We start from the raw sequence: 13688 nt of genomic DNA, 5'->3' as shown, positions 1-13688 counted from the left end.
GATTGAATTGTTTCAATAAAAAACATTCTTACAGTGTCATCTCCTATGGTGTATCAGTTGAGTCGATTAAATGAGACAGCTGATCCAAAACCGAAAACGAAGTGGGTCGGGTAGAAGGATCTACTGCAGTGCATTTCCTTGTCGCTTGGCGTAACTAAAAAGTAAGGAATTTGAAGTTTAAAATATAAAAATTGTACAATCTAACATAAATAGTCTTGCTCAATAAATACAACATAAATATATTCTCTAGAATCCCATTCGACAAAAATTTTTCATTAAGTCATTAATATAAACAAAAATTAAATATTCATAAAATCTTTTAAACCATCATTAGATGAAGCTGAAAAGTGTTCCTAATTATATATTCCCACCTTTTTTTTCTGTCCCTTAGTTTTATCTGATAAACAAATTCTCATAGTTTCTAATTCCTGTTTACTATAAATGATCTTCTTCAAAATTATTCGCTAGATTTTGATAATATTATTTTCACTCACCTGTAGGTTCTAGTTTTTTTTGTCGTATGCCTGTTTAGACAGCGGGGGTGCGATTGTTCCTGTTTTTCAGTGTCGCCATCTATGGCCAGGAATTCGACTTCTGCCACGCCATTCTGACAACCACAACCCGTTTATAGGGCGGGTCACATTCACACACAAAGGAGAAGGGACATAGAACACACAGAGTGAGAAAGAAACATCCATGCCTTGCCCGGGATTCGAACCCAGAACCTTTCTGATACTAGGACAGTTCCCTGCCCCCTACACAGGCCTGTCGGCTGCAGGCTCTAATAACTTAATGTATGGGATTGAAGAAAGAGGGATTGAGAAGTGCTAAGCAAAGCATTTCTAGAGGAACTAAGAACACGCAAAATGATTATTTGATTTATCAGCGGTTTCGAAAATCAACCAATATTGTATTTTCATTTTTTTTTATTCTGAAGTCTTTTTTTTTCTCACCACTCTCCATTGAGTCATAGAAGAAGAATCAGGATTGAAAGAACAAAATTAGTTTATTACGAAACGATTCGCGCAAAATGTGGTAACCTTTCGCCGTAACGGCCGTGAAGATTCAGGAATTAATCATATGCTTAAAAGTGCTTTGCAATTTTTTCATCGAAATCTATAATAGATAGTCGTGATTATTGTAAAAGTTTCTTATTTGTATGAGAGCTTGGCTCACACAGGTCATTCCCTATCATTATAAACATATGTTCCCCCGTCTTCCACTGATGCCAGATATGCATAATCGTTGCTTGCATGTTGTTGTTGTTGACGTATGCTTGTTCAGGCAGAGGGGGTGCGATTGTTCTTCTTTTCCAGTGGTGCCATCTATGGCCAAAAGTTCGACTTCTGCCACACCATACGTCGCACCCGTTCATAGGGCGGACCCATTCATACATCCTTGCATTCATCCACGAATGGGAATAACAGTCGCAGTTTTCCACTGTCTAGGGAGTTTACCCAGTTTACTTGGTAAACTCCTTGGTAGTTTACTGGACTTGGTATAGGATTCTAAACCAAGGGGATAAGCAACAACAACATTCATTCATCCACAGATCGTAATTTTGACCTGAATCAGAGAACGATCGATCTCCAATCCAGTACCCCCAGAGGTTTTGATTTGTTATGGGAACATGGAGGACTTTTGCGACTCGACAGATTTAAAGTGCCGGGAGTCTTCGGCCGGCGGGGTTCGAACCCACGAACTCTCGGACATGGACCCAGCGCCCTACCGACCAGGCTATCCCGGCCGTTGCTTGCATACTTTCAGAAAGAACGAAGAGCAATCAACAGTTGAACATCCATCTCACATCATTGGTTGACGAGCGAACATGAGTGATCTTTCGTTGATCTAAAGATTTCAGATAAATGCAAGCATTTTAATTTAACATTATTGTCTGAAATATTTTGTTGAAGAATATTTGAAGTTTCTTTTCAATATAAGCAAAGAATTATAATGAAATCAGGTCGAATAACATCCATAATTGCACGCATTGTTTGGTAATAAATTAATTTTCAGTTTCACTTTTGCTTTTTTTTATATAGTTTAATGAAGACTGCAAAACATTACCTTTATTTATAGTCTTCGACGAATAGACTATCCACGTAGTGAAAGTGAGGTAATTACGTTCATTAATTTAGAAAAATATTTTACCACATAAGAAGTACCACATCGCAGTAGCTGTTTTCGAATCGAAATAGCGATTAATTTACACTTCCGACATTATTGTCCAGGGGTGGCCAAACTGCGGCTCGCGAGTCACATGCGGCTCTTTGAAGGATTATTTGTAGCTCTCTATAAATGTACCCGAGTTCCCTTTTCATTTTTGTGCTATTATATTTAAAAAAATTATAATCGTTCCGTATGTGTTTCAAAATGCTTTTAAATTACTGACAACAAATAGGAAAGGCTAAGTGCAACATTGTAGCAAATTTCATTTCCGTTCAAGTTAAGAATAATATGAATCATCGAAAACTGCGCGAACGAACATAAACAGTGACGTAATCGTCCGTAATCGACCGACTCCAGACCGATTAACACGATCTACCAATAATTTATTCCTTTTTTTTTCTAAGAAAAAGTAAGCTGGAAGGAATATTGACGGAATTCCAAAATAGATTTCAAGCCTCGAAATATTTTAAATCGTCTCCTGATTTTTTTCGGAATCCATTTGAAATTAACATAATTCAAAGTGAGTGTTTTCCATTTCCAATATAATTATGACCCAAAAAGCATCTGGAGAATTAGAATTAATAGAGATGCAAGAAGATCAAGCTCTACAATTAAAATATTTTGGAAATTTGCACCAGTATCGAAGTATCCTGAATTAAAAAAGGCTGCTTGTCGATTTATTTCAAGATTCAGAAAAACGTACTTAAGTGAATCATTTTATTCCACTCTAAAATTCGTGAAATCCAAACACCGATCAGTATTAACTAACCAGCATTTTAAAGAATTACTGAGAAGTGTTTCACCAATTATTCACCAAATTTTAAAGAATTATCAAGAGAAGCAAAATAAAAGTGTTTAAATTTTAATATTTAAATTCAATACACGTATTATGTACTTTTATTTATATGTTTTCAATAAATATAATTTCCGTAAAAAAAAAATTTAATAACTTTTTTGCATACCTTTTAAATACGTATTTAATTGCGGCTCGCGAAAAATTTCAAATTTTGAAAAATGGCTCGACTATCAAGGAGCTTGGCCACCCCTGTTATAGTCTGTCTATGGAAAAAACTCCCCTCGCCATTTATATGGAGCAGTGGTGGTGACTATAGTTACAAGGTTTAACTATTTCATGTTGGATCAACATTTAAAACAAATTTTGGATCGAGTAGGAGAGAGAAAAGGAATATTTCTTGTTTCCGTAGCAGCACATGACTTTAAACTTTGTGGCGAAGAGAGTTCTTTCTATAGACTAACTATAGGATAATATGTATTACAATAGAGGTGGTCCACGTCCTTTTAGTTTTGTATTATCATGCTTATATATAATTCTTTAATGAATTAAGGGAAGTAGGAGATAAAGTTTTGTGCTGTAATATGTAAATTGTGCCTAATGTGATTTAAATTAGCGTATTTAGTACGATGAGCATTGCTACATTTAATGTGATTTAGAGAAAAATAAAATTAAGTAATAAGACACAGTAATAATAGCGGAAATATTGAAGCAGACATAGAAGCAGACTAGATTACAAAACATGTTTATCGAAATTGTTTAAATGTCTTATCAGACAAGGTCAACTTATGAAACTAATTAAGGACATTATGACCTCGCTTAGATGCATCCAAGTCCACAAAACTATATAGTACTCCCTTAAATTATAGCTATGCCAAAACTTTATTTAATTTTAAACGTCTAAAACACTTTTATTGATATTTTCTCTCTTCGAACTTTAAATTCATTGCTTATTTAAACTCAACTTTAAATTTAATTAACTGTTATATTTGTTCGACTGTTTTTCAGTTATTTATGTTTTATGACAAAAAATGTAGAAATGTCAAGAATTTCTAACAGAACACTATTGCCTCATAGTACGTAGTTTTATTTACTTTAATATTAAAAAAGTAAAACGTTTAAGTTTTGACTCAAATCGTATTACGCTAGTTCAGACTAAGTATAAAAATTTAAACTAACATGCTATTGTCAAAATAATATTTTTTTCTTTTTGTAAGGTGTCCCAATGGATTCGTAATGATAGATCTGAAATCAACCACTCGCCACTTGGCGAGTCAACAAAAAAAGGGACAACTTCAATTAAATAAACAACCACTTTTCCCCGTCGCAAAGTAAGATATATATTAAAGTAAAGTAAGATATAATATTTCAAAGTTGTAATGTATACATTAAATGTGTTTTGCTTCTCTAAAGTTCCTTAAACTCAGAATGTTTAACTAAATTTTTTCACATATTTATATTATTTTTATTGTTGAACTAACTTATAACCGTAGATTATTACAAATATGAGTTTTTTTCAAAATTTGAATCCAAGCAAAAAAATAAAAAAAGTTTACAACAAATGGCGATTAAATGAAAATGACCTATTGATATCGGTCACCGATTCATTGAGTTTGAGAAAAGTGGCTGCTACTAAGTCATTTTATTTTATATTTAATAACCGTCGTTGAACAACCGACACAATTGTTTTGGATTTACGACTGTTAATGTTCAACTCCGTAGCCTTATAATTTTGAACCCAGTCCAGAAGTCAAAGGAATTCCTGGATCAGGTATTGGGAGAAATTTGCCCTCGTGGAGAACTTTTTGATGGAACTAACCCGCATTTGCGTTACATGAAGATGAAGACCACGAGAACCTCCTACGTTTAGCCTGACGGCAAAGGGACTCTAGCCCATGATCCGTCTATCACTGAGAATATTTCCCGCCAGCACTGTGGTTGGTGCTAGTCGGATGCGGATTCGTATCGATCAGCCATCGCCGGGATTTGAACTCGGTTCACCTTATTGGAAGGCGAACGCTCTATCCCCTGAGCTATCGCGGCTCGCTACTAAGTGATTTAAGTCTACCGGCCAATTGATATTAACTGAAAATTAAAGTTTCCCAAAGTAAAGATGTTTTCGGTTAAAACAATTTGATTGTCTGAAATGCCTAAAATATTTTCTATAGTCTTAAAGATTAGGTTATGGTGTTGTGTGATCCTTCTTTTTAGTTTAATGGGCATACAACTAGTTTCAGTTCTGATGATTTTGTGCTTTGATACACGATTAAATATGAGCATCAATTTTAAGTCTTTTGAAAATTGTCTCACAACTTATTAAGATTTTTTGAAACCATTCAGCCTTTGAGAAAATGCTCTTTGGTTTGAATGATGTAGAAACTTCCTTTTGACTACTAAAAGCACCCCAAATAATGCTTAATATTTAAATACGTATACTTAAATAATTATACTTAAACAACAATGCTTAAATTGACGAAAGTTTTACTTAAAATGTACCTGCAGTTTTTCCAGTAATTCATGCTTCCATGGGTTATAATTGCTGGAATCATTAACATCGAACTATTTTTTCGTTACTCCGAAAGAAAAAAAAAACATTTGACATTTTGATTATATTAGCAATTACACAAAGTAAATTTTACTTTGTGTAATTGCTAACATAATCAAATTACTCAAATTTTATTTTTCTGAAATTTTATTATTACTGCAAAAACTGATGAAATTCTTTTTTTAAGCATATTCAATCTTTTTAATTCATAAAAATCAACGTTCTTTCTCGATATATTTTCATTGGAACTAAAGGATCAATTTAAAGATTTCGATTGTTTTGGTAAAAAAGTTTGAGATTGTTTCAGTTTGAGTTTGTTTGAGATTGAATATTTTATACTTTGAATCGAAATATATTTTAGTTTTTTAGTCATACATTTAAATAAATCTTTATTACTTTACATTTTCTGTTTCTATATATGAATTTAAAAAAACATTTTGGATTGTTCTCTTGTTATCGTTCAAGATTAATTTTTAACTTTACTACTTAAGCTTTATTTAGTTATACTTTTGTCTCTTACTTTTAAAAAGTTACGTTCTATTGTATGCCACTATTTTAGGGTATGCAATAATTCCTTAATCTCAGTTAATGTCAATAAGTAACATTGTTATGTGCAATCGAATTTTAAGAAGAATGAAAATAATAATAGGAATAATATCAATAATAATTATCATAAAGGTAATTATACTATTAATAATTATAATTTACTCATAAATAGAGGTTTTAAAATTAGTGTTTGTGTTTAAATAGGTATACAGCACAGTAATTTTTAAAAAAAAAACTTAACGAAAATTAATTACCGATTTATAACATGCATGTTATAAATTTACCAATTTATAACATTCAATTATTCATAAATTTAATACGTTTTATTTATTTTTCAATTTTCATGTAAATGCAACAAATCTAATGTTTAAAAAGGTAAAATAAATAAAATCTGAAGTATTGTGCTGAGGCTAATCTTAAAATATATTTCAAAGGATCAAAGTCACGACAGTGCAAAATCTATCACAAAATCAAGAGAATAAAAAATATACTGATAAAAACCCTAAATAAACACTTTTAAAGCTAAAATAGGACAAACGTCGGTTTTTTTTACTAGGTTTAATAAAAAATGGATTTGTTCATGATCTTTTTCCCTTATTATCTAAAGTTTTATGATATATTTTTGGCATATCACATAAATGAGTTATTTACAAACAACACACTTGACGACTATCTAAGACTTGTGATCTCTTTAATTTCTTAACCATTTCAAAGGAAAAGGCACATATTTGCGAGGTAATGCTAATTCACTTTTTGAAAATCATTTTTAATTTTGAAAAATGAATAATTAATATTTTTGTAATCAGGATGTTAGGAGATAAAATATACATAATACTCCCTTTTTCAAAAAAACTTCAGTTATATGTTATAAGTTTGTGTTATAATGATATGTTATAATGATTTTAATGTATAATGATTATAATTGATATGTTATAATTATTTTAAAAGGGTCAATTCCACGAAAAGCAGACAGATAATACGCCGGTTACCATTTAAAAAATTTTAGCACAATAATTTTTTTTGTACTAAATAAGTTTTATAATAAGTAAAATAAATAAGTTTTAATTACATGCAAAATAATAAAGAGCATTATATTAAAATAATCATATTTTTTATGAACAGTTAAGTCAAGTTAACTAACTGTCTTAAACTGTCACAATTTCTCGTCATGTCGGTCCCGTTAGTAAATATCCTTTTCAAAAAAGTACTTCCTTTAAATTTTTTAATTTATTAATTTATGTCTTATAATTAAGTCTTGTTTTGTGAAACAAAATTTTCTGAACCCAAGTTATGCATCATTTCAGAGCAATTGATCATATAAGACACTGAATCCTTGTTTGTTTTTGTCATGTTCGTTACGGCATGTATTTATTTATTAATTTAAATATTTTTCGCCTAAAGCAAACTTTTTGAATTATTTTTAATTCAAAGTTACATAAGCTGCTACATAGCGAAATTTGTGAAGATATTTAAACATTCGGTTGCTAAAATTGATCAAGAAAAAATTGTTTGATGTCATATCTGATGCCATGGAATTGACCTAAGATAATTATTTTTTACATAACATGTTAAAAAAATGTAATAATAATTTCACTCTATTAATAGATTAGTGGTATTAAACAAATTTTACTTTATTCTTATTATATTATAAATTATACTTTTAATTCTTCAAATTTAGTTTACGCTTAAATAAAGTGGTTTTATATTTGTTGTAAAACTATTTTACTTTTCTCAATTAATACAAGTGATAGGGCGGTAACTGAACATTAACTTTGATTGCTACAAAATTAAATAACATATTTAAAGTTCCTCTTTCTTTACTAAATATTAAACTCAGTATCATTATGCAAAAATATGATCATTAGATACTAAGCTATTTAGGTAATTCGCTTACCAACTGTTCTGAAAAAAGTTAAACCATTGCCTTTTAAATTTTGCTTGTGCATTCAATATGTAAAGTTTACATGGGCTTCAAATAGAATGCATGTCTCAAACCGATAAGTTAACTTGGAACTTCAGGGTTGATAAAAATTTGAAGTACACTAATATTCAGAGAAAAAATGTGTAAGCATTAGAATAAAAGTTTATGGTTTCATATCAATTGAAAAACACAAAAACGAACCAATTAGTTCGATAGATAAATCGTTATTAAGTGGAATTTTTTAAAAAATCATTATTACTATTATGCATAGAAAAACTCAGCAACAGATTTTAAGGCCTCTTAAAAACTACTATAAAAATCAGTAATGCATATATTGTTTAAAAAAATGAAATTTATTTTTCGTGTTGATAGCAAAGAGTAACTGTGTTGATAGCAAAGAGTTTCGTGTTGACTGAAAGATCAAGTGAGTGAGCAGTTATAAGCATAATAAAAAATCATGATAACTACCGTACATGATAACAAATTTCTGAAAACTTTCTTTTCTCGCGTGAGCAATGAAATGATAAAACAAACTGAGCAATAAGTTGGGCTGTAATAAAAGGTTAAAGGCGAATTATACATGTAAACAAGCTGTTCTATGTTTTTGTTTTAATTTTGTTTAACAATCAAGATAATTTAGAGCTACAATATTTTAGTTTTAATGATGATTCGATTTATTCTTAACTCAGAAGAGAGATGCATTTTATCAATGAAGATCGGTCTGTTTTGCTTTCTTTTCTTACACTTTTCTTTGGTTTTTATATATTTTATGGAGTTATGTTACTATAAAAGACTTAAAACTGTTGTGACCTCAAACATTAAAATTTATAATTGTGTACATGTTTATATGATAGTTTATGTTTGAAATCAAAGGTTACATGAATGTTTATGAGAGTTGAAGAATGATAAAAATGAAATGTTGAGACATCAAATGTTTCGCAGAATTTACTTGTTGCATATTTTCACAGCACTTTGTTTTGAAAAAAAGTACCAAAATACTAAACAAAGATAGAACAAAATATACAAGTAGCTAATGAACAAGCGAAGCAATCTGAAAAGAACTATGAAAACAGTTCGGAGGGTTGGAGAGTACAGTGAGTATAGTGTGTGGGTCCTAGTTAATATATATATTTTATTGGCAGTGTTCTTATATAGGAAAATTTGTGTTCGAAAATTCTAAAGTCTATAATAGGGAAGCTTCAGTTGGCATCTGTAGTTTTTTTAATAACTTGCACGCGCTTCAGTCAAATTGTTGGTCTTATTCCCACCATTATTATATCTTAGTGAGCCAGTAATAGAAGATTAAAATCTTCAAATACTGGCTTTCGGAAAGATAAGAAATGGCGGGAAAAAAGGTGCTCGCCTTTTTTTGGCGGCAAAGGAAACTTTGAACTAAAAATTTTAGTAGATGTACACATTAGAATGAAGAGAAATGCTTCAAAGTTGCTTAAAACTTAAGGAAATTAGAAGCGGGGATTATTAGAGTCGAGAAATGAGAATCATTTCAAAATTTGAGATGTTGTATTGGATAATTATTGCGCATAATCGATGAACATTACTACATGTCATTCAAGCTTTTACCATTAAATTAAAAACTTTTGGCTATATAAGTATATATATTTTACAGAAAAAACTCGTAATGTAAGTTTTTAAGTAAGAAAGGAATCTTGGAAGTAATAAATTAATAAAATAAAATTCTGCAATTGAAATTATAAAAAAACCAAAAATATTTCATTCTCAACGGTATTAAAGTATACTTACAGAATCTAAAATTTTCTCATCTTCATCAATGTTCCTCGGAAAACTGAACAATGGACATACATCTGGTCTTGTTTGATCACTATCTTTAGCTTCATTTCTTTTTATATTCCTCTCTTTCCACAATCCCTTCAGATGTCCCAGTCCTAGTAGACGTCTTTTCCCGAAAATATTTTCGCTGAAACGTCTCCCATTGGCAGAGGAATGACTTGTAAATTTTGAAGATTCGTCTTCAGATATCTCCATTTCAATTTCTTCATCGCTTCCAGCAGCAATATCGCTTGGTCTTCGAAGATCTAAAAGACCTCTGCATTTTTGTTCCACAGTTTGGAAAGCGTTGTGTATCCACTGAACAGAAGCAGAACGCTGCCTCGATGGTCCTGAAAATGGTGTTGCACTATATTCTGTTTTAGAACATCTTTTGTCTAAACTGTCCGTTGAAAGAATTGAGTTAGAATGTAACAGTTGCTTCGTTAGAACATCACGCGAAAGATCGTTTAAATTTGAGTTGCTGTTCGACTGTTTCTGATTGAAATCGTTCTGTTTAGGTATGCAGATTTCAGAATTGCAGAATGATCGGGAAATCTTTTCTACGTTCGCCTCGGAAGATGCATTTGCGTAAGGTAATTTCTTATCGATCTTTAAGAAGTTTTTATCAGTTCTGCCGTGTTTGTGTTTCGATAAATCAATAAGCGACACTGAAAGTCTTTCCATATATTTCATTTCCCCGCTTCCTTTTGATAATGAATCATTTTCTAGAATGATGGATTTTATTTCACTGTTTGAATTAGAAATGAATTCAGGCGTTGGCTCCGTTACTATTCTCGGTAAAATTGCAGGAGTGTAATCCCGTGCATTGTCTTTACTTGAGCTGAGACAATCATTTATCGATTTATTTGATTCTGACAGTTCGGAACTTTCATTTTCTAACGCCTCTTCATCAGTCAAACATTCAGGAATGCTTTCCATGGTAGCTGTTGCCTGAAATCAAATTAAACTGGTTGATATGAACAATAATCAATTGTTTCATTTAAGTGTTCATTTCATTTTATAATTTATTTCATTTTTTTCAAAGTGACTAGTGCAAAAACATGATTTTGAAATTGAGTTTATTATCAATTTAGAATCTCTGCAACCTTAGCTTTCTAATAATAATTTAGGAAGTTAGAAACACAAATCAATCAGAAAACGAAGAATATTTCAAGATATGTATGTTGGCAAAACAGCACTTCATCAGGGGACACACTGTCAGCCAGCATATAGGATCCAAACAGGAAGGCTCCGGTATGTTGGCAGACAGTGTGTCCCCTTATGAAGTGCTGTTTTGCTAACATACATATCTTTAAATATTCTTCGTTTTCTGATTGATTTGTGTTTCTAACTTTCTAAATTATTAAAATAAGACAAATGTGGTTTAAAATGCTTTTGGCGTTTTTCCATTTTGACTTATTATTTTAAATGTTATTTTCTTATTTTGTCATTTTCTGAATTTGTGGAAATCAGTTTTATTCTTTGATTAGCTTTCTAATTATACTTTACTTTCGTTTGTACTCTAATTAAATGTACTCCAAAGCTATAGCAGTTTTTGTCCAAGAAGATAACAGTGGATAGACTAGTGATTTTTAGTCTTTAAATGCGTTTATCTCAAAATCAGATTTTTTTTCGCATTTTCCCCTACCTTAAACACGATTTCTCATGTTGTATTTAAAATAATTGTCTACAATTTTTCATGAGTGTTTTTGATTATAGGGCACATGTTTTGAACTGCAGACTAAGAGAAAAAATTTGCTTTTTTAACTACATTGATCCCTAACTTTCACGATAATAGTTCAAAACATAGTTGATAGCCTTCTAAATAAAATCCTCAAAGGATCTTTTGTTTTTGGAGATAGAAATTTTTTTTTACAGTGTATATGCAAAAAATGCCCCTTATTTTAATCTAAAAATGGCCATTTATATAACTAATGACATAAAATTTTTTTTTGCTAGTTTTATAAATTTTTACACATAATAAAACAAATAAACAAGTTGTTTTAAAATTTTATATTAATATTTTAAAAAAGAGTTGTCGAAACTAGTCGGATACCTTAAGGATTTTAAATTAGCTATCAATATATTTACTCCCGAGATAAATAAAATAAAAGGGAGCATGTTTTGTTTTGTAAGAAACTGGCCTACTCTGGTAGGACGTAATTTGTGTTCGGACGTATCATATGGTAATATAAAGTTTATGTTTGATGGAAATATAAAGTTTATGTTACTTTTAACATAAAAATGGAATATATTAAAGAAATGCGTAAGGAGTATTTATTATTTAGAAAATAATTAATAATTGTTGTTGTTTTTAAAAGGAAACTTAATTATTTATCAGTTGTATATTTCGAATATACGAACCATATCTCATAATTTACTTGGTTTCCCATAGCAGGCTTGTTAGTATTGGCAAGTGGCATAAGAAACAACAACAACATATATATCCTCAGTAAGAATAGACTGTGCATAAGCTACTGTTTAAAATTATCGCATAATAACGAAATTGTAGTGATAATACATGAAGAAATATGTAGTCAACAATGCTCAGGGTTAGCGTGACCAGATTTATAAACCATGAATTGAGAACATATCAACGAGTGTCCTCCAAAAATTTTACGATTTGAGGTCCCATATGTTTTTGGAAAATATTAATTTATTTGTGCTTCAAAGTTTTATATATTTTTTTTATATACTGATAACTAATATCAGGTGTAGAACTATTTTTATCAAACTTGATTTCATTACTAAGCAGTTTTGAAATATCATGTAATATTTTGCATTTGAACACACGTAAAATGAATCAGTACATGATTATTAAAATTTGTTTATTTTTTGCTTAAAGTATTTTAAGACGAATATAGCGTTTTCATATGTTAATTTTATCATCATGTATCTTTGCTTTTTGTTTGTATTCTCTGAAAGATAAAATTATCTTTTACTTTATTTTTTAAAGTGCGTTTTTTTATATTTTACTACATATGAAAAAAAAAAGATTATGTATGCTTTCGAGGAAATTTGAGGACATTTGAGAACACATCTTAAAATTTGGGGACATTTTGTGCCCTCAAAGAGTTTGAAAGTTTTTGAGGACAATTGAAAAAATTCGAGGACTTGTCTCAATATTTGAGACCGATTTGTCACTTTATTCATGAGTAATTTAGCAAGAAATTAATATTTCGATTCCTTTTATTAATCTATTGAATTGTAAACAGACTTTCTCGGCTTTGACTTAAATTTTTGCTAATATATATATTTTTTAAAGGAGAAAAGTCCTGATTATAGTCTAATAGAGTAAGAAATAATTGAAAAGTTTTTTTTAATATTTTTTATTATAGTCTGTTTTTGACAAGGCTGTACTAAGCTCGCCTAGATCACCCAAAATACAATATTATTTGTTATGACATCAGCAGAAATTCTGAAAATTATGTGAAATTTTATACTTAAGTTTGTAATTTACTATGATTGTTTCTTTAGATATCCAGGGAAGATGCTCAATGTCATTTTAACTTAAAATGCATACTTATTTATCATTAAATCGTAAAGTTAAAATAATTAATATATTTCTGGGATAAAAATGCATATTACTTACAGCTTTTAAAATAGAAATGAAATTCTCTGAGACGGTTTTATGGTATCCGTTTTCTTTCCAAAAGGAACATAAATGATTGATTTTAAAGGAAAGGAAAAGAAAAAAAATCCACTTCCTCTGAGATGACCTGACTTCCGGATCTTACAAGAATTCTTAAGACAAAAGAAAAAAGTATTGCCTTACACTGCACTCTGTACTTATAAGAAAACAAAATTCAGAAATTATGATCAAAATTAATTCAAAATAATTAATTTTCCACTAAAATTTCTTAAAAATCTCTTAGCTTTAAAAAATTGAAAGTGGCATACAGCACTTTACTCAGATCTGTATATAA

The 13688-nt window shown here is 30.1% G+C and overlaps 1 protein-coding gene across 5 annotated transcripts in view; it reads left to right on the top strand.

The window, feature by feature from the left end:
- LOC107453504 (dual specificity protein phosphatase 19) overlaps nt 1–13688 on the top strand; it is a 46175-nt gene that overhangs the window by 19744 nt on the left and 12743 nt on the right. The window contains exon 1 of one of the 5 annotated variants that reach the window (XM_043038989.2): nt 6645–6788. The exons of 2 other annotated variants lie outside the window; for them this stretch is intronic. Coding sequence is in view for 1 of the 3 variants with exons in the window: in XM_071177545.1 (XP_071033646.1) it covers nt 10341–10355 (15 nt within the window). In the remaining 2 variants the exon portion in view is untranslated. Of the gene's footprint in view, nt 1–6644; nt 6789–8501; nt 8694–10325; nt 10356–13688 lie in introns of those variants that run through there. 2 more of the 5 variants (XM_043038991.2, XM_071177545.1) reach the window with 2 other exon arrangements.

The sequence above is a fragment of the Parasteatoda tepidariorum genome, chromosome 2 (genome assembly GCF_043381705.1).
Source record: "Parasteatoda tepidariorum isolate YZ-2023 chromosome 2, CAS_Ptep_4.0, whole genome shotgun sequence".
NCBI classification, from domain to species: domain Eukaryota; kingdom Metazoa; phylum Arthropoda; class Arachnida; order Araneae; family Theridiidae; genus Parasteatoda; species Parasteatoda tepidariorum.
This window is presented reverse-complemented; position numbering and strand designations above follow the sequence as displayed.